The sequence below is a fragment of the Schistocerca piceifrons genome, chromosome 2, assembly GCF_021461385.2.
Source record: "Schistocerca piceifrons isolate TAMUIC-IGC-003096 chromosome 2, iqSchPice1.1, whole genome shotgun sequence".
Lineage (NCBI taxonomy): Eukaryota > Metazoa > Arthropoda > Insecta > Orthoptera > Acrididae > Schistocerca > Schistocerca piceifrons.
Window position 1 is genome coordinate 874,071,248 of NC_060139.1, and position 27,702 is coordinate 874,098,949.

Sequence of the window (27,702 nt, forward strand, 5' to 3'; positions counted from 1 at the left end):
AAACATAAAATTTACATTGGAGGTAGAGAAGGAAGGGAAGTTACCTTTTTTAGATGTGTTGGTAGAGCGAAAGCCGGATGGACGACTGGGCCATTCTGTGTACAGGAAGCCAACTCATACAGACTTATATCTGCATAGCCATAGCTTCCATCATCCGTCTCAGAAGAGAGCTATGCTGAATACTTTAGTACACAGAGCCAGGACTATTTCCGACAAGGACCACCTCGGTCCCGAGATCAACCATTTGACGACTGTTTTCAAGAGGAATGGTTATTCTGCCGGTGAAATTAAATCAGTATTGTCCAAGAAAGTAAGACACGATGCCGGCCACATACAAGAAGAGGACCAACACTTAGCGCGGCTTCCTTTTTGCGGTGCTACAACGAGCAAGATAGCCAGAGTCCTGAAGAGGCAAGGAATAAAACCAGTTTTCCGACCACCTAGGAAAATTAAGGAAATGTTGAGACCAGTCAAAGATAGTCTCGGCTTAAGAGTGCCGGGAATTTATACTATTCCTTGCGAATGCGGCAAGAATTACGTGGGCCAGTCTGTAAGAACCGTTGCCGACCGCTGCATCGAGCACCAGCGTCACCTGAAATACAGGTATTTGGAAAAATCAGCGGTGGCTGAACATAGCCTGCTTAACAAGCATAAGATTTTATTTGAAGAAACCAGAGTAATAGCCCACACACCGAATTACTGGGACTCTGTGATCCGGGAAGCAGTCGAAATTAGGCTTAGCGATAATAACTTTAATAGAGACAACGGCTACGCACTTAGCAACACTTGGAAGAGTGCACTGGATAAAGAAAAATCGCTGAGAAAAACTTCTCGCACTTTACCTCCTGATTTAAGGGATGGCGCTGCAAGCAACGCGGGATAGCAACTACATCTATGGAAGTAGAGGGCACCACTTCGCTACGCGCCGTATCGCTGACGTATTTCAGCCAATAAGAAGCCGTCCTTTGGATATAAAAGTGGGAACCTCGCTAGTTCACGACAGTCAGTTTTAGCCCTGACGACGACCATGGAGGTAGTGGTCGAAAGCTCGGAGATTTATCCTGATTTGACGCGGCATGTACACCGAGAAATTTTTACTCAGTGTCTTTTTAGGGTTTTGTTTCTCAAATGGTAAAAACAGGCCATTTACAGGATCAATTTGTTGTTTGTCTGTCTCCCAACAGTTAATATCTGTTTTCCTCATGAACAGGTAAAGGTATCAAATTGAAATTTATGCCAGGCTCTAAGGTCTCTGGTCCCTTGGCAGTGTAAAAAATTTAAGCTCCTAAGTTAAATGCAATCAAAAGGTGCAGCCAATTATGTCACATATTGTGATACAAACTCGCTCTTCAAAGCCTATTGGGTACTTCCCGGTTGATCTAGAATAATGATATTTGGCAAAAAGCAGGATTTTGTAGTACCAGTAAGGCTGGCTGGCTCTTTTTCTCAAGGGTTGTTAGTAGAAAACTTTGTGGAAACTGAGTCACCAGCCTTTTAAAATCTGTGAATTTCAGCATGGGTATCCACAGAAACTTGTCCAAGGGGAAGGGATAGCAAATTCTAAAATTTATAATTTTTGTTTTATTTTTTTATTCATTTTGTAATACTGACTCCATGTGACTGAATACATGTCATGACCCAAGAACTAGATTTTGCAGGGTATTCACTTAGCTATTATATAAAGCTAGAAATTATTCACAGAAGTTTATTCATTTACCATTAATGATAAGTTTGCACTGAAGAATGACTGATCCTATTGGGCATGTATGAAAACAACTACAAAAAATGCACTAATTAATACACCTGAAAGAGTACTTGTAAAAAAAAACACCACCACACTTTTCTGTCCTTAGCCACTTGGTTTACAAAGCCCCACATTTGATTAGGTTATTAAATTTATTGGATTATTCATATGGCTTCTGTTTTTTAATGTCAACTGGCATGAGCAAAGTTTCACCAAATGTGTTTTGGGCACAATATTTTTTGGATTGTTCATGAAAAGTGCATTCAAAACCCAACATCCAACTTTACAAATGTGGTGAACTTCCACAAATCATCCTCAAACAGTATGTATAACTTCCTCTTCACAGCCCAGGAATAAATCAAGACCATCTTCATCTTCTCAGTCTGAAAACATTATGCAGCCATGCCAACTGGCTTACAGAATTCTTAACTCCATGAGTGATCGTTCTGCTATGCTGCTTCCGACATAGTTTGAGAAGGTGTCAACCTCTGAAGAGGATAATTTTTTGACCTTTATATTTCACACTTTTTTGATTTTTTAGCCCTGAAAAGGCATTATTCTGATTTTGACACTTGGATTTGTGTTCAAAAATGGAGCATAAATGAGAACACCTAGGGTATCAGATGGCCACTTCTTTCAGGGTCAGCTGGCATCATTTTGCCATGTAAAACTAGATGCAGAGTCAGCAATCCATCACTGGTTTTGTTCAGCCATGTCAAAACGTGATCTATGTGATTAAGTTGTGCTTGTAAGAATCAGGGATGGCTGGATGTCAGGCAGGTATAATACAACAATCACATTTACAAACTGCTTCTGAGAGAAGAGAGGTTGTAGTGGTAATTGGTGTTGGACTCTGCATTGGGTGTCTAATGCCAACTCAGTAAGTTCTGATGCCAACTCAGTAAGTTCTGTAGAGCATGTGACAAAACGAAGTTCGAGTATCTACTTTGAATGTCTTCTGTAGAAGTCTGCACTGAACTGTACACAAAAAGCTAAGTATCTGCACTGAAATGTAGGACAGCACACAAAAAGCTGCCACCCTAAGGAAACAGCATTAAATTTCTTGTGAACAGCACTATAAGCATCCAAACCAAAATTATGTAGCATTTCCAAAGTTGCAATATTTCTTGTTACACGCAGTTTTGGTAAATCTGTAGTTTTGTTGAATCTCAATGTCCTAAAAATGCACCAGAATTTAAAATTTAATATAAAGTGGAAACCCCAGCAGGTCCCAGGAAGGGACCCCCATCACCAAATCGGCACTTTCTGATTTTCAGATAAGCAATAATTCATACTCACCATTCCATTCTACAATTAGCAATGTGGGTTGCAAATTGATAATTGTGCTATATCCACTTCTACAGTGGGTTTACTCATGTTTTTTTTGTTTTTCCCCTACTTGCAGTATGAATTTAAGTGAAAAATTTTTATGCCACAGAGAGAGACAAATGAGCCTAAATTTCTTTTGTCTCCTTTCTCACGCAGGAGAATACTGTAATTATTATTGCAGTCTGGGGAAATGTCTTTCTCCACAGACATTCTGCAAATAGTTTTGCCAATATTTTTGTATTACTTTGCTTCCACTTTTAACTGTTCCTACCAAGAGACTATCACTTCCAGATGCTTTTCTTTTTTCATACCTTGAACTGCTTTGTATTGACTGTCTGCCAGCACTTCCAAAACATTGTTTCATTCAGTATTAACTGTTCAGATTCTGATACATCATTTGAAACACACAAATATTTAAAGAAATCTTGAAAGAGTTGTATATTCTCTCTCTCTCATCAATTACTGTGCCATCTGCCATAATGAAATGTGATGTCTTCCCGACATCAGTTTCTAGTCTCCTCCCCTCCACAATGTTCTTTATTGTTATCAATACTTGTTCTTGAGTAATTTTGACTGTCCCTTTTTACATTGTCTCAAAGAAATTTCTAAATAGTTTTATTTCATTCTACATATTCTATCACATTCCTATTAGTGCCTGCTTGAAACTCACACCTTCCTTTTCCATCTCCCTCCTTCATACTAACAGCATTGTTTGTTGTTGGCCTTTAGGTCTAAACCTATGGGGATTAAGTTCTCCCACGTCCTCTTCTTTTTAGTTTTTCCTCCTCTTCTCATTTCATCTCAGCTCCTGATTGTACTATCCCGTGCGATTCCCATTTTTCTTCCTCTCGATTTGTCTTTACTTCTGAATATGTTCTATCAATCCAGGCAGAGCTTTTCACCTACGTACTGTCTTTTGCCTCCTACACACACTGAGTTCTGCTGACAGATGAACCTCATAGTGGCACAGCAATCCCATAAAGTGCCATTTCACTGGCTGCTGATTCAGATTCAGCTCTTGGAACTAAACCCAGATATCATTAGTATTGACAGCTCTGTTCAGCATATTTTTCCACAACTCTTTGTGTTATGCGAAGTTTACTAACAGATTCCATACTTTTGCAGCTGTAGTAATGCATATGGTACCATTCTGCAGCAATTTTGTGCAGATCTCAAAAGTTCACATGCAATTTTTGGGATGGTTGGCAACTGTTCCAACTGTTTGGGCCTGTAACTAGATCTTGACACTGTATGTCATCCTCTGAGCAGGTGGCTAATCCAGTCCAGGATGATGTCTGTCTATATGAACATAGAATGTTTTGGTTGTGGCACACTGACACTCACTGTTCACCCAGGTTTGAATCCTATGAGCCATTGAGTCATGGACTAGTAAGGCATAGCACTACCTCCAAAAATTTTCTAAAGTCCTCTGTAAATATTCCCTCATGTTCCAAACACGCTGATGCAAAAATATTATGTACTCCAGATGACTTGCACAGACTGCTGCTAACAGTTCAACTTACACTGCAATTTCTATGAGTTGGGTTTGAAATTTTGGATACAGTGCTGCCATCTTGAGACATCCACGTAAAACTCAGGTATTGATATCACATTGCCACATTAAAATTTTTCACTGTGGTCCAGGCCTGTAGGGCTGAGCAGAAGTTGTATTTTAAACCTCAGCTCAAAACAAGAAAAATATAATGAAATTTAAAACTTTCTGGCATACTGACTGTTCCCTGAAATTTTGGCTAGCTGTGAGATGTCTGCAACTTGCTGCCACAATATTTCAGTGCAGAGTCTTCTGACCATCTCGATGTGTATACTGAGAAAAGTTCACTGAGATCCCATATTTAACACCCAACTCACTTGAGTGCAAGAACTTCTGCTGTAATGAAACTTCCTGGCAGATTAAAACTGTGTGCCGGACCGAGACTCGAACTTGGGACTTTTGCCTTCTGGAGGCAAGTGTTCTACCAACTGAGCTACCCAAGAATGACTCAAGAACTGTCCTTACAGCTTTAATCTCGCCAGTACCTTGTCTCCTACCTTCCTTTCACTCTGGATTTCTGCTATAAGTCTGTGCGCTACATTGTGTGCCCTACGTGATGAAAGCTTGCCTCATGTCTCAAATCAAGTGTCTTCACACAGTAAAATTGGAGAACAACACCAGCTGTGTAAAGCATGAAGTTTTTCTACAACATTATTCTATGCAGAATTTGACTGTAAGCCACTGTCTCAGCTGAAAAGGCACAGAGACAGTGATTTCCATTGATTCATTGAGTATGGTGCATAGTCAGTGTCATTCTGTGATTTTACTGTGCAAAGACAATTGATTTAATGCTATGGAGGCAAGCTTGCACCATGGGGAACACACAGCACAGTGCACAGACTTGCAGCAAAGTGCATATGCTCACACAGCACTTGCACAACAGTAACTGGAACATCAGGCATGTGCCACCAGGGTCTTAAATATGGGAGCTAAGTGAATTTTCATAAGTATTCACCTGAAATGGACAGAAGATGCTCTGGCAAAAAAATTATGGCTGCAAGTTGCAGACATCTGGCAGTTCACCCAAAAATTCATGGAACAATAAAAATAATATATTCAACCTGGTTAATAAACATTTTTGTGGAGGTGCAAGTTATTTTAATATAATATAATGTTAGAGATTTAACATGTTTTTTAGTATCTGACTGGTTAAGCAACACCAAGTACAATTTTACTGATCAATGCTGTCCCACGCAGAGCAATAGAATGATACATAAAAGGACCAAAAATCAATACATATTCTCAGATGGGACTACCTTCCCATTCCTATCTGGAATTCCTTTCTCATGTCAACATTCTCTGGTCAATATACAGGGTGGTCCATCTGAAGTTTCGGATGAGATTATCTCGAAAACTATACATCGGGTAAAAATAGTGGGTACAACAAGTTTGTAAGCTCAACTACACGTGACCCCCAGCCCCCGCCCCCCTTGTGTGGGGCAGGGGGCAACTTTTAAATCTTAAATGGAAACACCCATTTTTATAGCAGATTCGGATTATCCCTAAAAAAAAAGTAATCAAGTTCTGTGTGATTTTTAAACCATTGACAGATGGCACTGAAACCGAGAAACATAAAAATTGGGGAAGAAGTCTGATTTATTTAGAATGATCCGAGGAGGACGCATCAAATCAATACAAAACATGCACCAATTCTTTCATTACGCCAAATTAAGCTATTTTGTTACAAAATGTATCCTACCCGCAACAGTTTTTGATGGTGGGAGGCGGAATGGTATTAAAATCTCGTTAGGGAACTCTTCACAATTGCATTACTCACCCGACTGTGGCACTACAGTGGCCATACTGCGAACTATGGCTCAGTATAAAGGTCGGTGCAATGCGATCAGATGTCATTTCACTTTCAGATTGTGAACCATAAACATCAATTGACAAAAGTAAATTATTCTTTAGCGAAACATGGCTCAATATCCTCCAACAGAGATTGTTGATATGATGTAACTTTGAGGTAAATGCCATAACAATTACGCTGCAGCTGCGCAATTGTACGCGGATCGTTTCCCAAACAGATGACATCCAAGCGAAAACATTATTCGAAATTGCACTCAATGAAGTCAAAATGGATACATGCACCATCCACCTCGTCATAGTGAATACAAGGAAAATGACGCTCATACCCTTACTGTTCTCGCCTGTGTTCAACTGGATCCCGAAATTAGTAGTCATGCGATTCAGAGACAAATTGGAATACCAAAATCAACTTTTCTGAGGATTTTGAAGATGCACAAATATCATGTCACATTGACACAGGCATTAATGCCGAAAGATATGCAAATATGCGTGCATTTCTGCCAATGGGCCTTGGAAATGATAAGAGGTGACAATGAGTTTTTAGATACGTTATGTTCAATAATGAAGCTACATTCAAAAACAATGGCAAGTTAAATTTTCATGATTGTCATTATTGGTCCCCTCTCAATTCACACTGGGACAGACTTGTTGACAATCAACACAAACGGTCGTTAATGGTCTGGTGTGGAATTTTAAAATCGTTATTTGATAGGACCGTATTTTTTTGACTGAAATGTTACTGGGGAACCTTATTTACAACTCCTCCGTGATGATTTGTTGGAGCTAATGGAAGATGTTGATTTGAAAACTAGGCAATGAATGTGGTTTCAACAGGTCAAAGCAGCTCCTCATTACGCTAAAAATGTGCAGAATGTTTTAAATTTAGAGTACCCTGGTTGGTGGATAGGACGCGCCGGACCAATTCAGTGGCCTCGATGTTCACCAGACCTTACATCTCCTGATTTTTTTCTTGTGGGGTTATTTAAAAAAATGTTGTTTATGGAAGATAGCCCACAACCCGAAACGATATGGAGCAACGCATTCGAAGAGCGTGTGCAGCCATACCATGGGATGTACTGCTCAAAACTGTGGACAACTTTCACAGACGATTGACTTTATGCATTGAAGCAAATGGGGACGATTGTGACAAATTCTTCATGGCTAATTATATTAATTAAGCACCCCAAATTGTGAGAGGCAAGGGGACTCACACTTATGAAGCACCCCATGGGAATATCATTCTACTATGTCCATGTCGTCGTTCCTGGGTAACGCTAAAAGCAGGATACAGTACATTTTGTACACAAATAGCTTAATTTGGCATAACGAAAAAATGGGTGCACATTTTTATCGATTTGATGCGTCTTTCTCGGATAATTCAAAATAAATCAGAGTTCTTCCCCAATTTTACTTTTTTCTTGAATTCAGCGCCGTCTGTCAATGGTTTAAATTTTTTTTCAGACAAAACTTGATTACTTTTTTTATGGAGAATCCAAATCTGCAATAAAAAAATGGGTGTTTCCATTTAAGATTTAAATGGGGTCACGTGTAGTATCATTTCATGTTCCCCTTTGAGCTTATGAATTTATCTTACCCACTACTTTTACCCAATGTATAGTTTTCGCGATAATCTCATCCGAAACTTCAGATGGACCATCCTGTAGTGAATTTTTAACTTTCTGGACTTTATACTGTTATGTTTATACCCATTTCCAGTTGTAAACTGTCCTTGAAAAAACTGCTACAAATGAGTTTACTATTTCAGATTAAATTTCATGTTAATATGTTACCCGATTTATATTAGCAACTAAGGGGAGTAAGCTGTTTTTTAATTACCCAACTTTGAAATTTTGTGATATGAACTATGCAGCCATGATGCACCACAGTCTTGAAAATTTACTTCTCCCAACTTCTGAAAAGCTAATATTTTTATTTAAATGATAGCTCTACTTGAGAGCTATCCAAAAACTAACAGCAATATCTTATTCAAAGAAATTTGTTTATAATTAAATAAAACATGATTTAAATTGCTGTACTTAAAACTCATAGAAATTGTATATGAAACTAAGTAAACTCCTCCAAATTGCATATCAAAACATGTAGGGCAATATGGGGCCCATTTTTTGAGGCCTGTTCGGATGGAGTGAGTCTTGGATATACTCACTGCAATTTTCCAAAATATTTAATCTTGTTTTAGATAACAGTAATGGAAATTCCTGGATGGAGCCATTGCAATAATCCAATAGGATAGGCTACACAGCTGTTTAAAAAACGATGGATCACAATATACTGAAGGAAACATACCTTCATAGAAAGAATATTTTACTTTATCTGGAATGCACATGTTACTCTGTTACTTCAAGAGGATTCTGTGCCCTAATTTTTGAAAGTAAAGCTTTGCAGATTAACTGATTTTATTTCATACACAATAAAAAGAATGGAAGTTATCTAAAATCATTCTCACATGCAAAATGTTTGTTTTTATATCAGAAATAAGTGATTACTTCAGGAACGTAGACTGAAAGTAAACTGAAATTTGACAATTTTGTCTCTGTGATTAATGGTTATGTCAAATAAGAAACAAAACAAAAAGCTGCTGCAAATGCTAGTTGCAATACAAAAACTTGTTATTGCTGAAAGAACAAAGTAGAGGACACCAACAAAAAACTTGTTATTGCTGAAAGAACAAAGTAGAGGACACCAGAAAGAGCAAAATATGCCAATCTGAAGAAATGCTCATTCACAGCAATATGGCCACAAAACAATACCAATTAGTGACAAGCACAAATTTTTCTTCTAAGTGGACTGGCTTTTGCATGTCCAGGAGAGCAGTACTGTTTTCACCCACAAGTACTCACGTATATTTTAGAATGAAATCTGATTTCTGTTACCCATATAATACCAAAAATTAAAACAATTGAGCTTTAGACCGATTATTAACAACATTGGTCTTACAATAACTCAGGTTGAATGCCTCTATGTAGTATTGTTTCTGCAGTGCAGCTTACTAATCCCTGTATACAAACAATACAGCATTTCTTTTGGAAAAATAAGTTTTACAACTACAGTTTATCATTTTTATGTTATTTATTCATATTCAATTTCTTTTCCACTAGTTTTGTGGCCACTGTTCCATTTTCAAGTGCAAATTCTTATATTCAGACAAGGTGTCAAGCTGAATCCTGGCATCTACCTGTGACCAATGATGATGCCAGGTTTCAAACTGACAGCTTAGATGATTACAAAAGAAAGGGGCTTGAGAATGAGGCTGCAACCCCAAAATTAATCACAAAGAAATGTAATATAAACAAATAAAATTGAAACGATAAAGCTAGCTGCAGAACTTCCTCTTTCACAACTAATACTTTGTCAGCTATGGGCCTGCAAAGACAATTCTTCTTCAAAAATAATGAAGAAGATTATGGAAAACTTGTATTTTATCATACAATATAATGATATTCATCAACAATGACATTGCCTTTTCAGATTTCTTCCACTTACTGGTCAAACTGAATGGTTACTTATAAATGTAACTTTTATTCCCATCACAAAAACTAAAATCTAATAATGATACTCATTGCTAGTAGCTACAGAATGTATCATTTTCTAACTCATTCTCATTGTTAATGAATAAATTTAAGATAACATACCTGAAATACTTTCCTGAAGAAAGGACTACATGCTGACAAAATCACTTTGTGGGCACGAAGACATTGCCCATCACTTGCTAAGGTTACATCAACAAGGCCTTGTTCTTCCCACAAACTTTCGAAGCTTGTAACTATATTTGACTGGAAACTATTCCATTTTAAGCAGATCTGCTGTCCAGCCATCTCTAAAATAATTCTTTTCCGGACTGAAAAAAAGGGCAAAAATCCTTTTAGTATACAAACATAGGATAAGCTAGAGTGCTTTATTATATGGTCTCAAATATTTATCGCGGATGAGACGAGGGCAAAGAGAGCCACTTGATTTATGAAAAGATTTTACTTTTTAAAGAAGAAAAGGAAGTTTAATTCACTATGAAATTGTTCTACTCAACTTTCCTTCACTTAATTAGTTCAATAAATCATCTATACACAAAATTAGAAAATATGAACAATATTACAATTCTGGAGGAAATGATTCTTCCTAAAATTGGAAAATTGTAAGTAATTCAGAAGAAAGGTACAGTTGCCGATTTCCGTAGGTGTGGGGGGATAGTGGAATGCCCGCGATATATTGGGAGTTTGTGAAAATAAAATACTTAGGATGGACCAAAACTGGGAGCCACAAAGTAAATCTGTACCACACCCATCACCACAATAAGTGATGCATCTGGATCGATTCTGGGCAACCCAAACCAACATGCAATGTGAATTGGAGTAACATGCAAACCAAAAAAGAAATACTGGTTCCGAACGATATATATACGAACACTCATAATGGCTGCAAAATTCAAACAACTAGCAGTCATGCTCAATTCAATACAAATTTAAATAGTGGCATTACAAGAAAACTGTACCACTGATGAAGAAATACAAGATTCAGTAAATATAGAAAACTCAGAAAGACATAAGAAAATAAATGCATGAAAACCATGGTACACCTAGTAGTTGTATTCATAATTAATGAATCAATATTAGACTCAGTACTAAATTTTTGGAAAGTCTCTCTCTCCACACAATTCAATGCAGAAATAAGAGGTACCCATCAATTAATACACATACACCAATAAAACAGAATGGAGAAAGTAAAATTGTTTTTGGAACAATTGGAAGAGTTAGATGATGCTGCAGACAAAATTTAAAAATTTCAATGGGAGATTTTACTGCTCTGATTGTTAGAGAATAGATATTCAAAATGATTCATTGACATCTATACTCTAAAAACCATTGTGAAATAGTGTGCATTTTCTATTGTATCATTTATTAGTGTTTTTTGTTGTTCCATTTGTATATTGAACAATAGAAGAATGATTGCTTAAACATCTTTGTGCTCATCATAATTAATCTTATCTTTGTGGTCCCTAAGGAGCGTTATGTAGAGATTTGTAGGATATTCCTAGATCTCTCACTTTATACTGGTGCTTGAAACTTTTTAAGAAGCCTTTCACAGGGTAGTTAGCAGCTATCTTCAAGTAGCTGCCAGTTCAGGATTTTCAGCATCCCCATGATGCTCTCTCATCAGTCAAAAAATATGACCATTCGTGAAGCTCTTCTTTGTATATGTTAAGTACTCCCTATTAGTCCTATTTGCTATGGACCCCACATGCTAGAGCAATATTCTAGAATGGGTAGCTCTAGTGATTTGCAAGCAGTCTTCTTTGTAGATCTATTAAATTTTCCCATCATCCTACTAATAAACCAAAGTCTGCCATCTGCTTTACCAATGACCAGACCTATGTAATCATTCTGTTCCATAACTGTACAAAAAGTTACACCCACAGTCACTTAGTTGTACGACTCAAGTGATTGCAATTGTGGCTCACTGATATTGTAGTCAAAGGATTTGGAATCTCATCAAGATCTGATGAAGAAGCGTTTTTCATACAGTATTACATTAGAAATAATTGCAACATCTGCAAAAAGTCAGAGGTTACTATTAATATTGTTTGCTAGGTCATTAACATACAACGTGAAAAATAAAGGTCCGAATAGTTCACACTTTTATTATTAAACTTTGGTATTGTAATGGACTGTTGGCATCTGTCCAGCGCAAACAAGAACAAACGTGACGGCAGAAGAGAAAAAACTGAAAACTATCACAAGAAAATACTATAAGCCTCAACAAAATTAGCGAAATCACCTCCAAAAAACACAGAGATCACTTGATATGATTGGATAATTTCAACAAATCATGTGATAAACAACAGAACAATGTTGCAAAGACATAATTACTGTACAAGTTAAAATAAATTAACATAGAAACTGACATTTTCCTGTGAGTAATAAAAATAACATTACTGGCCAAGAATAAGTGAAACCAAATTCCTAAAGTTGACAGAAAAGGAACTTATGACAGAACTCATGCAGCTCCTACAAGAGAAACTGAGATTTAAAAAAAAGCTATCCCAACCAAAAACAACATAATAAAAAACTTGAAACAAAAGAGTTACTACCCATATAATAAAAACCAATCTCATCTAAAGTAGCCCCACACCTTGCTTGAAACAAAACCAACCACACTCATACCTCCTATTGCCAACCCAGTTCAACGATTCAACCCCTCCCCCTAACACTTTCCATCCCCAAATATATAATCCACAACTCCAAACTCCAACAAAACAACAGAAAAAATTATGGAAAAACCATCAGTAAACAAAATTCAGTAACACAAACCTAGCTCCCACCATTCACTGCAGTACCCTTGGCCTATAAATCCTCCCCAAATAACTTTTGATTTTCTGCTAACCTGAAATCATAATCTTACAAACCTCACCTTAAACAACAGCACTCAAAGCCAACAATATACAATACTGAAACCCCCCCTCCCCATTATATGAAGGGTAGCAGTCTGTTCTCATAATATTATCAATCATGATTTTTGTTGATGATCTAAGCTCAAATGAATGAATGAACCTTACGGTTTGCAGATAAAATAACCTTGTTCTCAACTGAGAAGTATGAAATTTAGGCAATATGACAACCACATATCCTGTTCAATGAGGTCAAGTAGTAGTTTAAAGTAAATATGCTGAAAAGAAATGAAAACAAAACATAGAGGACAATATGTAATGTCAATTAGAGCCTGGCTGATTTAGGAGCCTTTATCATTCACAGTAGACTAACTCAAAAACAGCTCACTATTTAAGTCTGTGCCAATTTTTTTGCAAGCCCTCTACATCATGAGGGGACTACATAGCGTAATAATATAAAGGCACCTGCTAAGACTATATTACACAGTGTTTCACAGCCATACAGTACCCATGACAATCACGAACTGCTGCTACACAGCATGTATTCAGGAATGTGTAGTTGGTGCAGGGGAAGAGGATCAATACTTCACGTAAAAAAATGAATTATTATACATACCTCCTCTCTAAACCAAGAGTTTTGACTGTCTTCTGCCAAAACACATTCAACTGCTTTATGTCAATAAGCTGAACAGTCACAACAGTAACAAGAAACTCCAAATTCATCATCTCAACACTCAGAATAAGGGCAATGGGATCAGGCTAAGATGACAACCAAGACAAAACCAGCTGTGTGGTCGTCAAAACGTTGGTTCAGCACTAAACTACGTTTAATCACAATTTATGGAACAACCCAAATAAGAAACACTGAGTGACCTAAAAGAAGGACTCTCATACATGATGCACTATCTTTTTCTTCTTCATTGATAACAGAATAGTGTGAAGGTAGATTCAAAATGTGTACTTATTTATGACTGGGTTACTGGATTTAAAAATGATTAGCTAGCCCTATTTGCGTAACATGTAACTGCAGGCCAAATTAAAATCTGTATATCATAAAACCAATAAAATGTATGCTTAGACACCTGATTTCCCACACATCGGATGCTTCTAAATCAATTAACCACGGGATTCCCACCACTCAAAAACTGCTTCATAAATACAGTACAATAAAGGGAAGTAAAGACAACAAACAGAACTTATATATTATGCCACAAAATATCATATTTTGCTAAAGAAAGTTTACCAAATAACGTCCACCCATGCATTTACTCATTCCGGCTTTTCAGAATATATTCTCTAGTGAAAGAGATAGTAACGTGGTAAATACTAGCGATTCAAAATTGTAACTGATTTACTGACCAGTCAACATACTGGGCTGTGTTATATGACAATGTAATGGCAGCGACACCAATAGGCAAAAACTGCTGGATGAGGTGGCCGTTTATTCAATCTGAAGGAGGCACAATTACGAAGCCACCCCAATAAAATGACATATCGTAAAAGAAAAAAAGGTATGTGTAACAGATATGGAAAGTACGAAAATTTTTGTCACTATAAATAAACACCCACAAGAACAACTTAACTTTTCTACCTAGTGAACAATTACTCTGCACTTGTAAACAATATGACTCTAGGTTCGGTTGTAATTTCATTTGCCGCTGGGTTATTTTTCAATGGCTGTTGCATTTTTTATTATTGTTATAATAAATCAAAATTGTACGTAATTTCAGGTTCATGATAACGTGTATATGTAATTTTAAAAAAGAGGCCTTGGTTTATCAACCCGGTAGCGCCACTATGGCATACGATCACCAAGTTAAAATACTTTTCGTTAACCAAATTAATAACCACCTGTTATCTACAGACACCCAGAATGTCATACGAAAGGGCTCATTCCACAAACACGTTCGTTTACCTTTTCATAAACATATAAATATCTCCAATAACAAACATTGCAGACTATTTAAACGTAGACAAATTTTCATATCAACTATGTTACCAACGGCATTTTGTTACCTCATTTAAAACATTAGACAAAATTATGTTTCCGTTTTCAGGGCTGAAACTTTACATCACAACAAACATACAAAAATTATATACACAATCCTACTTTCATCGTTTTGACAGACTGCAACCAAAGTTTATTGACAACGTAGTTCAGAGATGGAGCACAGGGTGTGCGTGAGGTTAACCTCCTTGGTTACAGAGATTGGCATCCCTGCAAACGCCAACTGCTTGCTTGTGCAAAAACTTTTAGAAAGACGCAAGATATTCAGTGTTGCCCATCTAGAGGTACAAAACCGTGATAGGCGTAAAACATGTAGTATTTTTACTTATTTATTTTATTATCCATCTTTAGGTATTAAAAATGCAATTGATGCCGTCATTTGTGTACATATAAAGTTTACATAACTAACAGAAATGGTGTAATATATTGTAGATCATTATTGTCTAATAAGATACAAAAATTTGTCCTCGATGCTGCACAAGGTATTTGCATTACATTTACATGTAGAAGTTTAATCTAAGTGAAACTATATTAGTACCGGTACTTAAGATCATCTTTAGTGCACATTATAAACTCTTCAATTGTATAAAAAGCTTTTTCTCTAAGCCATTTCTAGGTGGCACTTTTAAACTCATTCAGTGACACATTATGTGTCTCTATTGGCAACATGTTAAATAGTTTTACTCCCATGTACCTGTAACTATATTGAGTTTTCCCTAGTCTAGCAACTGGGACGTCAATATGCTGTTTTATACGTGTGTCATGGTGATGGATAGATTGTCGTAGTTTGTGACTGTGTTGGTTTTCTTTTGTGTGTATCAGACAACTTAGTATAAAGGGGGCTGCACCTGTTAGTATTTTTAGATTTTTGAAATATGGTCTACAAGACTCGTTATTTCTGACTCCATGGATGCATCTGACTGCTTTCTTTTGCCAAATGAAAACTTGTTTTGCTCCGGGTGAGTTTCCCCACAACAAAGTGGCATATGTTAAATGGGTGTGGAAAAAGGCATAGTATGCATTGAGTTAAAACTTACCACTAACACATGACCTTAGTTTACCTAACAAATATGTCACACGTCCTAACTTAGTACAAATATAATCGGTATGACTCTTCCACGTTAATTTTGAGTCAAGATGGATCCCAAGTAGTTTAGCTGAAACACAATCAATCTTATCACTTTTAACACACAAGCTAAAGAGAATATTTACAGTTTTATCATGATATATATATGCAGGTCATTGAGTTGGAACCACTTGATGGCTGCTCTGAGATGAGCCTCACTTTCCTCGTTTGATTTTCCTAAATCTTTCCCTGCTGTAACAAATGTTGTATCATCTGCATAGAGTGTGGATTTACATAACATGGTGCTGAGCAAGTCATTTACATATATCATAAAAAGTAAAGGTCCAAACACAGAGCCTTGTGGTAAACCCTGCATGATATCCAAGACATTTGACCTCATATTGTTAAAATGCACAATTTTTTTTTCTGTCTCTCAGATAGGATCTGATCAGAGATAGTTCTGAGCCTCTAATACCATAGCAGTGCAGTTTTTCTAGTAGTATGCTGTGACTGACAGAGTCAAATGCCTTGCTGAGGTCCACAAGAGTGGCATTAACTGATAATCCTGATTCGAATGATGACAATATATATGAAACAACATCTTCAACTGCTTTTACCGTTGTCAGACCGGACCTGAAGCCATACTGAGAGACGCTAAGAATATTATTCACAGACAGATGTTGACTGATTTGGAGCTGTATGCAATATTCCACTACTTTTGATATGATGGGTACAAGGGAGATTGGACGGTAATTATTAGGACAAGACTTGTCACCTTTCTTGTGCAGTGGAGTAACGATTGCCATTTTTTAAGGATGAAGGGAAACAGCCACTGACAAACATCCGGTTCATAAGAGAACAGAGTGGATGTGCTATTACATCTGCTATTTTTTTTATTACAAAATTCCAGAGACCATAAATGTCTTCTGATTTTGAGTAACTTAATTTTGCTATTGCAGTTGTAATATCTGTTACTTTTACTTCTTTTGATTTAAATACAGGAACCATATCCACAAAATTTTGTAGAAATGAATATCTATTATTTGAGATATGGTTGTTGTCACATTTATGTATATGTACATTTGCAGCACTGCTATTCATACTGGCAGCATTAATGAAGAAGGTGTTGAAATCATCCGCTGTGATACAAGCATCACATGAATTATTTTTGTTAACATCTTTATTTCTACCCAGATGAGTCTTGATAACAGTCCAGGCTGCTTTGCCTTTATTTTGGGACTTATTAATATAATCATCATTTGCCTTGCACTTGCTTAACCTAATTTCTGCCTTGTATTTGTTCCTCAAACTTATGTAGTTGCTTTTTCGGCTTCACTATTTTTTTGATTTGTCATAGGAAATCATTAACAGAGTTCTGAGCCTTTGTAGGTCAGGTGTGAACCAGTTATGCACTGATGTGAGACCATGTTTTCTCATAGTTCCCTTATTTTTTCGCATTTCTTTAGGGCAGCAAGTTTTAAATGTACCTGACTATGCACTAATGAATAATGTAAACGCTTTTTCAATATGATTACTTTCCAGCAGAATGTAATTCCAATTTGTCATCTTTATTTCTGTTCTGTAGTTATCAATATTCTCTTCATTCAAAAGCCTAATGTACTTAATTTTATTGGAGACTGATGCTCGCTCTTTTGTTATCAATTTTAACCAAATACCTTTATGGTCTGATAAAAATGTATATTGAATAGCCATAGTTCATACCGATTTGTCTCAACATTTGTGATTACATTATCAAGGCAGGCAAACTGTCTTGTTGGGTTTTCATTAATGCAGTGCAAGTCATGTGATCTTAGCAGATTCAGAAGATTAAGTTGTTTAGGTGTGTTCTGCCTTATATCAATATTTATGTCACCAAAAATTAAAATCCTATATTTAGGCCACTTATCGAGGTGAAGTATCAGTTTCTGTAAGGCCTGTGCAAATACTTAAACATCATTATCAGGTGTGTGGTATACAGACACAATTATGAGTTTTAACATGGGCAGTAACATTGCTGCTGTTTCCAGTACATTTTCTATACAGTAATCATGAACACTAAGGGCGCTGTAATCCAAGTCCCTACCACTACTAACATATATAGAGGCTCCCCCATAGTTGTGTGTTGGTCTACAATAACCTGTTACTAAATCAAAGCCTGGGGGTAATTATAACTGCAGTTGGTCTTCACTTAACCACTGTTCATTGATGCATAATGTAATATTCTTGTTCACTCCTAACGAAAAAACTCAGGTCATCAGTTTTGTTTCTTAATGACCTGATATTTATATGTTCAAATAATAATGAGTCATCCTCACAAAGGGGCAGGTCTGGATTCCTCTGTAGCAGTATATCAGTTTGTTCACTTTGCTTGTACGTTCTTCTGTCTGGCTAGTTTCTTGATCGTGTTGGATCCAGATGATGACAAGATGATTTCCCTGGTACCAACCATAAAAAATCACTGTTACTCTGTGGATCTTTTCTCACTCTAGAAGATGCACGTACAGTAGCTCGTTTGTTTTCACTCATGTCTTGCGTACTTGCTTTTCTCACTTTTACAGCTTGATTGCTTACACTCACTGGCTGAACACTTACATTTAAATCATCTGCTCTTTGAATGTTCTTATTAACTGACTGGAAACTTCCTTTTAACTAACCCACTTGACCTGGAGATGACAACATGACATTTATATGTGTAGATGATGTGCTGACAGTTCCTGGAGACTTTCTTCTTTGCTGGGAAGTGGACCGGATAATGGTTTCACTTCTGTTTATATGTGTAGTTGGTGTGCTGACAGTTTCTGGTGACTTTCTTCTCTGCTCAGAAGTGGACTGGATAACAGTGTCACTTGTGCTTATCATATGAACACCCTGTCCCAAAACTGGTGTCATCATATGACTGTAGTTTACTGAGGAGGTAGCTACCTTTGTCAATGTTGCCCTCCATTTGCACCTAGCAGAAGTAGCGATAGTTTTGCATACTTTCTGCTTTCCTTTTGCATTGAGATGCATCCCATGTTTTGTGTAGTCTTCTCTATGTAGAAGTTGGTTCAAGTCGATTACAGTGACGTTTGTATGTGGAGATGCCAGGTCCATTATAATACAGTTAAGACTGTACACCATATAGTAGCTTTCTGGCTTATCATATCTGTATGGGATTGTACACAGTAGCAGCCTAGTATGACGCATTCTTGAAATTAATCTTTGTACACTCGTTTTAAAAACTGCTGTGCTTCTGTTACTGTCATTAAAACCTGCAATAACTACCACTAAGTCGTCCAAAGTGAAGCCCCTAGAGAGTTCGACTGCTTCCCTGACAACATTTTCAAACCATGCATTTGGTTTTACTACTGCTGACGTGCTGTAATTGAAAGATGCATTTAAGTGTGATGCACACCCACGCCCATGACTATCTGATAACAGCTGTATATTGTTTGTATGCTTGATCTGAATCATTTGACTACCAGTAACTGTTTTCGTGCAGTTGAAGGACGTGCCACTCCGTTCTGTTGTGCCTTTTTTTGCATCAGTATTGTTTTTTGGCGGAATACTGACGCTAACGGTTACTGGTTTCAAATTGTGCACTGTAGGACTATTAGTAACTGCATTTTGTTTTGAATTAGAAAGAAGAGTGCGAGTGTTACGTATTCCAGGTTCACTTTGTAGGTATTTTTCCAGTAATTCATTATATTGATGTTTGAGAAGTTGAAACTCGTCGAATGTCATCGAGATAACTTCGTCTTTACTGTTAAACGTTTGACCTTTTCCTTGTTTACGGCATCTTCGACATAGCCAGATTTTTTGCTTTTCGCTGACATTCGTACACCTGTAATCGTAAACAGTCGTGCATTTAATGCACGAAACACCTTAGTTGCACATGTTCGAGCTTGTAACGAAGTGGACGCTGATCACATGGCTTCATTAACAGAGTTTACTGCATTTATGCTTCCTTTTTCCGCAACATTAGCGATCATATAATATATGATACACTTGTCATCACAATACACGGAAAGTTTTTCACAAATCACACATTTCTTTTCGCAATTTTTGCTTACATTCGCGGGACTAGCACACAGACAATAGTAGCAGCTTCATTCATCAGTAGATCTCTTTTTTTGGATATAGGATATGTCAAAGTATCATGAAGAGGCAAAGTTAGTTCTCTTTGCTGATGATACAAGTATAGTAATCACACCTGAGAAACAAGAATTAACTGATGAAATTGTCCATACTGTCTTTCAGAAAATTACTAAGTGGTTCCTTGTAAACGGTCTCTCACTGAATTTTGATAAGACACAGTACATACAGTTCCGTACAGTGAATGGTATGACGCGATTAATAAATATAGACCTTAATCAGAAGCATATAGCTAAGGTAGAATATTCCAAATTTTTAGGTATGTCCATTGATGAGAGATTAAATTGGAAGAAACACATTGATGATCTGCTGAAACGTTTGAGTTCAGCTAGTTATGCAATAAGGGTCATTGCAAATTTTGGTGATAAACATCTTAGCAAATTAGCTTACTATGCCTATTTTCACTCATTGCTTTCATATGGCATCATATTTTGGGGTAATTCATCACTGAGGAATAAAGTATTTATTGCACAAAAGCGTGTAATCAGAATAATAGCTGGAGTCCACCCAAGATCATCCTGCAGACATTTATTTAATTATCTAGGGATATTCACAGTAGCTTCTCAGTATATACACTCTCTTATGAAATTTGTTATTAACAACCAAACCCAATTCAAAAGTAATAGCAGTGTGCATAACTACAATATGTAATGACACATTCCTATGCAGAGACATACAATATCTTAAAAGCTGCGCCAAAGATAAATTGAGAGGCATGTATATTATAATCTTTGTAAAGTTCACATTGGATTCTCTTTTGTTTGATACTCCAAGGAGCTAAGGGACACTTTCGATTGTTGCCTTGTGGAGGATGGACGTGATTTTTGGACTGTGCGGAAAGGCAGCCATATGGTTGGTAATTAAGGTTTGTGCGACGAGCACAGCAAGTCTTATTGTGTTGTGAATAAAAAAATAGTGAAAAGTATCGAAGTGTTACGAAAATTATTTATAGCGATGTAGCATAGTATTCCTTGGTTTCCACCGTCTTCGTGAAGTGAACCGATGCCGACTCATGATGGTACACATGGTCAGCAAAGAGAAGAACATCGATGGCGACTAATGAATTAATATTGTGGCAGAAGGACTAATTCTACGTCTAAGGTGAGAACTCTGATTAAATCAACAATGACGTGGAATTTAAAATGTAAAATGTTTTTTATTTATTTCGCCACACTGGCGACCACTGACAGGGACAGTGCTGGTGGAACAAAGAGTAAGTACTTCATTGTTGTGCTACAAATGTACTTGTACTAATTACTGTTTCTCTGTTACATGACGCACATGGAAAATGACGAATAAAGTGAAACAGTATTAACTGTATAAACGGATGGCACAATAACCAGAAGGAACAACGACAAGGATTTACAAAACTAACGTAATCGTGAGTGACGCAGCTCAGTCGGAATTAAGGTAGGAAAGCGCAAACGCATGCAGTGGCTGCACCTTGGCTTAGCTCCACTTAAAGCAGAACCATTTCCTGTCCATATTAAAATCCTGGTAGTGTTTGTGGCAACACACAATTACACTTTGATAATTACTTTTTTATGTTCAACAATCGCAGAATTAGAAGACGTAGTGCGCCATCTTGTAAATTTCCGACGCGCAACAAATAACTATCGCGAGATATTTTTATTAATTCAACTGCGAGAGAATTTAAAAATTTAGATTAACAGTAAAGTACGGATAAAAATAATATCTTCACAATGGAATCGGAGAACTTTAATTTAACAAATGTTCATGGACACGTCACCGATTCTGACAATAGTGACGTAAATGATGACGCAATTAGTTTTTCAGCACAAATTAATGTAGAAGTAAATACAACTCAGTTGCACTCCACAGGGATTAACAATAACGAACCACTTGCAAATGAAACCTTGTGCACAGTCGATGAAGCATCGATTACCAGATCAGATGAAAATATTTCGCGTGAAATCAGTGAACCTAGCCCGGTTTCGATTCAATCAGACCGTGGCAGAGAAACAATGGCAACAAATAATGGCATAAATACAAACACACAAGCTTCGTCAGTTACGCTTGAGGCATTATATAGTCTTATGTCAAACGTGAGCGAGCAATTATCTGATTTAAAGATGAGTCACAACACAACGAACACAAAACTGGCGAATCTAGAAATCAGCCACAACACAACGAACACAAAACTGGCGAATCTAGAAATCAGCCACAACATGACAAACACAAAATTGTCAAACATGGAAATTGGGTTCCAACAGCAGTTTTCAAGTGTAAACACGCAATTTGAAAACATACACAGACATTTCGATCAACGCTTAAATAAACTCACCAATGAAATCGATCAAAAGATCGAAGACAAAGTCATCAAAACCGTCAATAGTGTATACAATGTATTGGCAAATGACTTAGAAAAGAAATTGTCAGATCTTACAAACAAACAGGAACAGGAACTGTCAGAAATAGTAGAAACACACAATCAAACACAAACCGTACAAAAAGAAATACATGAAAACGTACAGGCTATTCAATTAAATTTAACAAGAGTACAGTCCGCATGTGAAGAAATACCTGACCAAGTTAATAAAGTTAACGAAGAAGTCGGTTTTCTGAAACAGGAGACTCGACGTATCAATGCGGACATTATCAAAATAAATGAAACTTTAGAAAACGGTAATGTAAATGAATCAATAACTGACCGGTAAACAAAACTTTTTGAAAAATTAGGTAATGAAAACAAAGTAGCCGAGGACAGAATACGCAAGGAAATTGCTGGCAGACTGAATGTTTCAAATGACTTGCCTACGTCAAGCAGCAGGCAGCGCGACACTTATTCGCCCGTGCCAGATTACGATGTCAATAACGCAGAACATCACGCGCCCAGTCCTTCGTATGTGCACGCACCGGCACAGGCAAACAATGGCTATTCGCCAAACGCAGTGCTGCAACAGGCAGTAGGTGTGTCGCCTTGCATCTCGACGATTCTAGTCGATGAGAGCCTGTTGAAACATAGACAGTTTCCAGTTTTCTCCACAGAATCCAGAAAAACTCATCCAGTCGTATTCGTAAGAGCATTTAAAAATGTCTTACCAAGAAACTGGACTGAGGCACAGAAGATTAGATATGTAGTAGGCTTCACACAAGGCGACGCACTTTTGTGGGCCACAGACATGGCTGAACAGTGCGTCACCTACGAACAATTTGAACGGGCTTTCTTGGAGAAATATTGGTCTGCTGGTGTCCAAGAAAGACTGCGCCGTGAAGTATTCAACCCACAACCGTTCAACCTCAAAAACGGCGGGTTGAGAAAGTATTTCGAAAAGTACTTGAATAAGACGCGCTATTGGAACAATCCAATACCGCACGTAGATGTTCTCAAAATTCTGAAAAACAGACTACCCGCGAACTTACGTGAAAAATTGGTAACCATACCGGAGAACGACCTTGAATACTTTCTTTCCGTGCTTGACTCAATTGATCTAATATACGAAGAAGAGCCGAGCACAAGTAATCGGAATGAATATTCCGGAACCAATCAAAACAACGGTAACGGATATCATTTTAATGGCAGTGGACAAAACCCACACAGTTGGCATCCGTATGCGACAAGGCCAAATAATGGAACCTGGAATTATGGAAATCGGAGGAATTCGGCGCCACAGAGACGTGAAGACCGAAGGTACAGTACAGATTACGGTCCACGCCGGTATGGAAATGATAGAAATCACGTGAATGATTGGTCAGGCCCGCGTGATGAAAGGCGGCATACAAATGAAAATTACAATAGTTACAGTAATAGGAATGATAGACCAAGGAGGAATAGCGACGGCCGGTCGCAAGAAAATGTTGCACGCAGCGGTCCGGAAACTAATTGGCGACAGAATAACCACTCAGTACACTTTGTAGAGGTAACGGACAGTACTGAAGCAACGCCTTTGTCTCCCCCGGTAAACAACAATCGGTCGTAATGAGCCCCCACCGGCCGACCGATTTGACAACAGGGGGCACAAACAAGCACACATTACATCTTAGACAATTATTTTTAAGATATGATCAGGATGCGACCGTAGAAGATGATCTATGTGAAGAAGAGATGAAAGCACCGGACAAGGTAAGTGACCTCATGCAGGCTGTAATAACAGCAAAGATAGGAACTATAATTATCAACGTAATTTTAGATACAGGCGCATCTACGAATATTATTTCTAACAGTTTATTTAAAGAAGTTTCGAAAGTATTAAAAGTACCAGTGTTGCCAACGGAAAATTGTAAAATCTTGACAGCTATAGGTAACAAGTCAAAAAGTATTAAGTGGCAGACGCAAATACCTGTTACCATTAGCGATGTCACGATAAACTGTACATTCTTAATCGTTGACAAGTTAATCGTCAATTGTATTTTAGGCATGGAAGTTTTCCGGCAGTATAAACTGAACATCGACATAGGCAGTGGACTTTGCTATTTCCGAGTGGGCAGTCATAGTGTGAAGGTCAATCTTGTAAGGTCAACAATAGATCGTAATGGCCAATTACAGAAACAAGCTGAAGTCAAATTAGTTTACCCACAAGTTTTATTGATAGATATTCCTTTCCCCGAACAATTAGACACAGAAATAATTAACGAACAGGCCGCCCACGAGAAGGTAGGAAAATCCACTTGTCTTTCAGAAACTCAACAAAATGAACTAGCAGATCTTATTTATGAATACCGCGACATTTTTAGAAAACAGCCAACAATAATCAAAACGTATGAATACAAAATGGAAGTCTACCCACATAAAACGTACTGCCATAAATCATATGCGATACCATGGGCAAAGAAGGAAGCGGTTCGCAAAGAAATAGATAGAATGGTTCTGTGGAAGGTGATAGAACCTTCACATTTACCATACTGCAGTCCCATCCTAGCTGTTAGCAAACCTGACGGATCAGTCAGATTAGTACTTGATGCGCGGGAAATTAATAAGATCATCGTATCAATACGCACTAGGCTGGAGAACTTAGATGAGCAATTGCTTAAATTTCATGGAGTGAAGTATTTAACATCCGTTGACATGAAGGCTTCGTATTGGCAAATAGCCCTACATAGTGATAGCAGAAATTATACTGCGTTCATTCATGCTGGCAGAAGCTATCAATTCCAAGTACTGCCATTTGGACTCAACGTGAGTGCTGGGGTGTTTATAGAGGCTTTAGACAGAGTATTGGGTCCAGAACTGATTAGCAAAGTGACGTTGTATGTAGACGATCTCTTGATAGCCACGGACACCTGGCAAGAGCATGTAGAATTGGTACACAAGGTGTTCCAAAAGTTCCGAGAATATGACGTCACAGCAAATTTTAAGAAGTCCGAATTCGGAAGGGATCAAATAAAATTTTTAGGCCACATTATTTCACCAGGCGGAATTTTACCAGATCCAAAAAAGCTTGATGCCATAGAATATTTCCCCTCACCACAAACACGTAAACAATTGAAAGTGTTTCTGGGGCTCACGTCATTTTTTCGAAAATTCGTGCCCAAACAGTTACTGAATAGTGATTCCCTACTCAACCTTTTAAGGAAAAACCACACATGGTTGTGGACAGTAAAATGTGAGGAAGATTTCGTAAAAATCAAACAGGCACTCATAAACGCACCCATTTTGAAGCATCCTAACATGAACTACAACTTTTGTTTGAGCACGGACGCATCATGTCAGGGATTAGGCTCTTGTCTGTTCCAATTAGTAAATGACAATGGAGAACAGAAAGTAAACATAATTAGTTTTGCCAGTAGAACGTTAACGGAATGTGAAAGAGCCTATTCGGCAACTGAACTTGAAGCGTTAGCTGTAGTGTGGGCTTTCCGCAAGTTCCAATACTATCTCTGGGGAAGGCATACACGAGTGTTTTGTGACCATCAAGCACTATCGTTTTTACTCACATGCAAATTGTTGCACAAACGGATTGCACGTTGGTGTTTATTCCTCCAGGAATTTGATTTCGAGATAGTTTATATCAAGGGTGAACAGAATGTAATTGCCGACGCATTATCGCGCTTGCCACAAGGCTTGAGCGAGTTCAATGAATTGATCGAACAGACTTCCGATTTTAGAGTTTTTCTGATGCATGATGGCACATTTCAACCATATTACAGAAAGATGTGTAAGGACATGAGCAAACTACAAAAGGAAGACAATAGATGGAGACAAGTTATGCAAAAACTGCAGGCAGATGACAATAGTTCATTGAAACAATATTACACAATGTCAAACAATGTTCTTTTCTACAGGCGCAATCCACAATCCAACACCTGGTGTGTCTGCATCCCAGAAGAATACATAGACAATTTGATAAGACACACACATAGAGTATGGGGACACTATGGGGTATCAAAATGTACAGCGAAAATATCAACGTATTGTTACTTCCCGAATCTCAGACGCAGGATTGAACAAATAATAAAAAAGTGTACAATATGTCAGAAGGTTAAACATCTTAATAGATCTTGTTTGGACGTATTACACCCTATCATTCCAACTAGACCAAGAGAACTAGTTTCCGTGGACGCAGCAGGACCATATCCACGAGCTAGGGGAGGAGTTAGATATGTGATCGCATTTTATGATGTCTTCACAAAGTATTTAAAAATGTATGCTATAAAAGCAGTACTGTCGGGATCAATAATCAAACGCATGATAGAAGACTACATGCCACTAGTGGGAAAACCGAAAATTATATTAACTGATAATGCAACACACTTCACTAGTAATAAATGGAAAACATTTCTCGAATCTCAAAACATAAAACATATATTGGTATCCAAATTTCACCCAGAATCGAGCCCGATTGAGAGAAATTTTAAAGAATTTAATCGCTTTATAAGAACTTATGTACCAAATAAACAGACAAAATGGGTAGAATACATAGCTCCATTTCAGCATATTGTAAATAATTTAATTCATACTTCAACAGGCTTTACTCCTACAGAGTTAATGTTTCAAGGCACAGAACTTGACGAATGGGCTAAACCTTTACCTAAATTAGCCACAAAGGAAATAACACTAGGCGAAAAGGTACGTCAAGCATTACTACAGATGGAAGAACAAGCAGAAATAAGGAGAAAGCAGTTCAACAAAAAGATAAGAAAGGTTACAGAATTTAACATTGGACAGGAAGTACTATTACGTACCCACCCAAAATCCTCTAAAATTAAGGCATTAAACAAAAAGTGGCAGTTGTTGTATGATGGCCCTTTCATTATAATAGACAAACCTCACCCAGGATGTTATCTGTTAGGTAACACACAAACGGGCAAGGTGAAAGGGTTATACCCCCACAAGGACATCAAGGAATTTTTTCATTAAAGGTTACATGTTATTTTAGCAAAATTGAAATTGTACAACCTTGAATCACATAGTAAAATTGCTGACATTAACCTAAGAAACTTGCGAACAACTGGGGGCATATGCCAGCTTAAAAACGCATATTTAACCAAACCTAATGAAACATGTGTTACTGTGAGTCTTAACACTATAAAATAAACCATACGGTACTTTTGTAGTCTAACTCAGTTATTTAAGAGAGGGGAACAAAGACAAATTAGCGCGAAGGTCAGAGTTTGTTCGCTTGAGACGAGCAACAAACCACACGTCGAAGTTGCAATCCAACGCTCAGCTCATGAGCACGCGATAGCTGCATGTCAAGATGAG

General features: G+C 37.5%; 1 protein-coding gene across 2 annotated transcripts in view; it reads right to left on the reverse strand.

Moving 5' to 3' along the window:
- LOC124775034 (protein tramtrack, beta isoform-like) overlaps window positions 1-14,981 on the reverse strand; it is a 197,684-nt gene extending 182,703 nt beyond the window's left edge. For both annotated transcript variants that reach the window (XM_047249805.1, XM_047249804.1), the window contains exons 1-2: window positions 14,848-14,981; window positions 10,085-10,290 (exon numbers count right to left, since the gene is read on the reverse strand). In XM_047249805.1, the coding sequence (XP_047105761.1) occupies window positions 10,085-10,267 (183 nt within the window). In that variant the 5' untranslated portion in view covers window positions 10,268-10,290; window positions 14,848-14,981. The remainder of the gene's footprint in view (window positions 1-10,084; window positions 10,291-14,847) is intronic.
- Window positions 14,982-27,702: the final 12,721 nt, after the last annotated feature.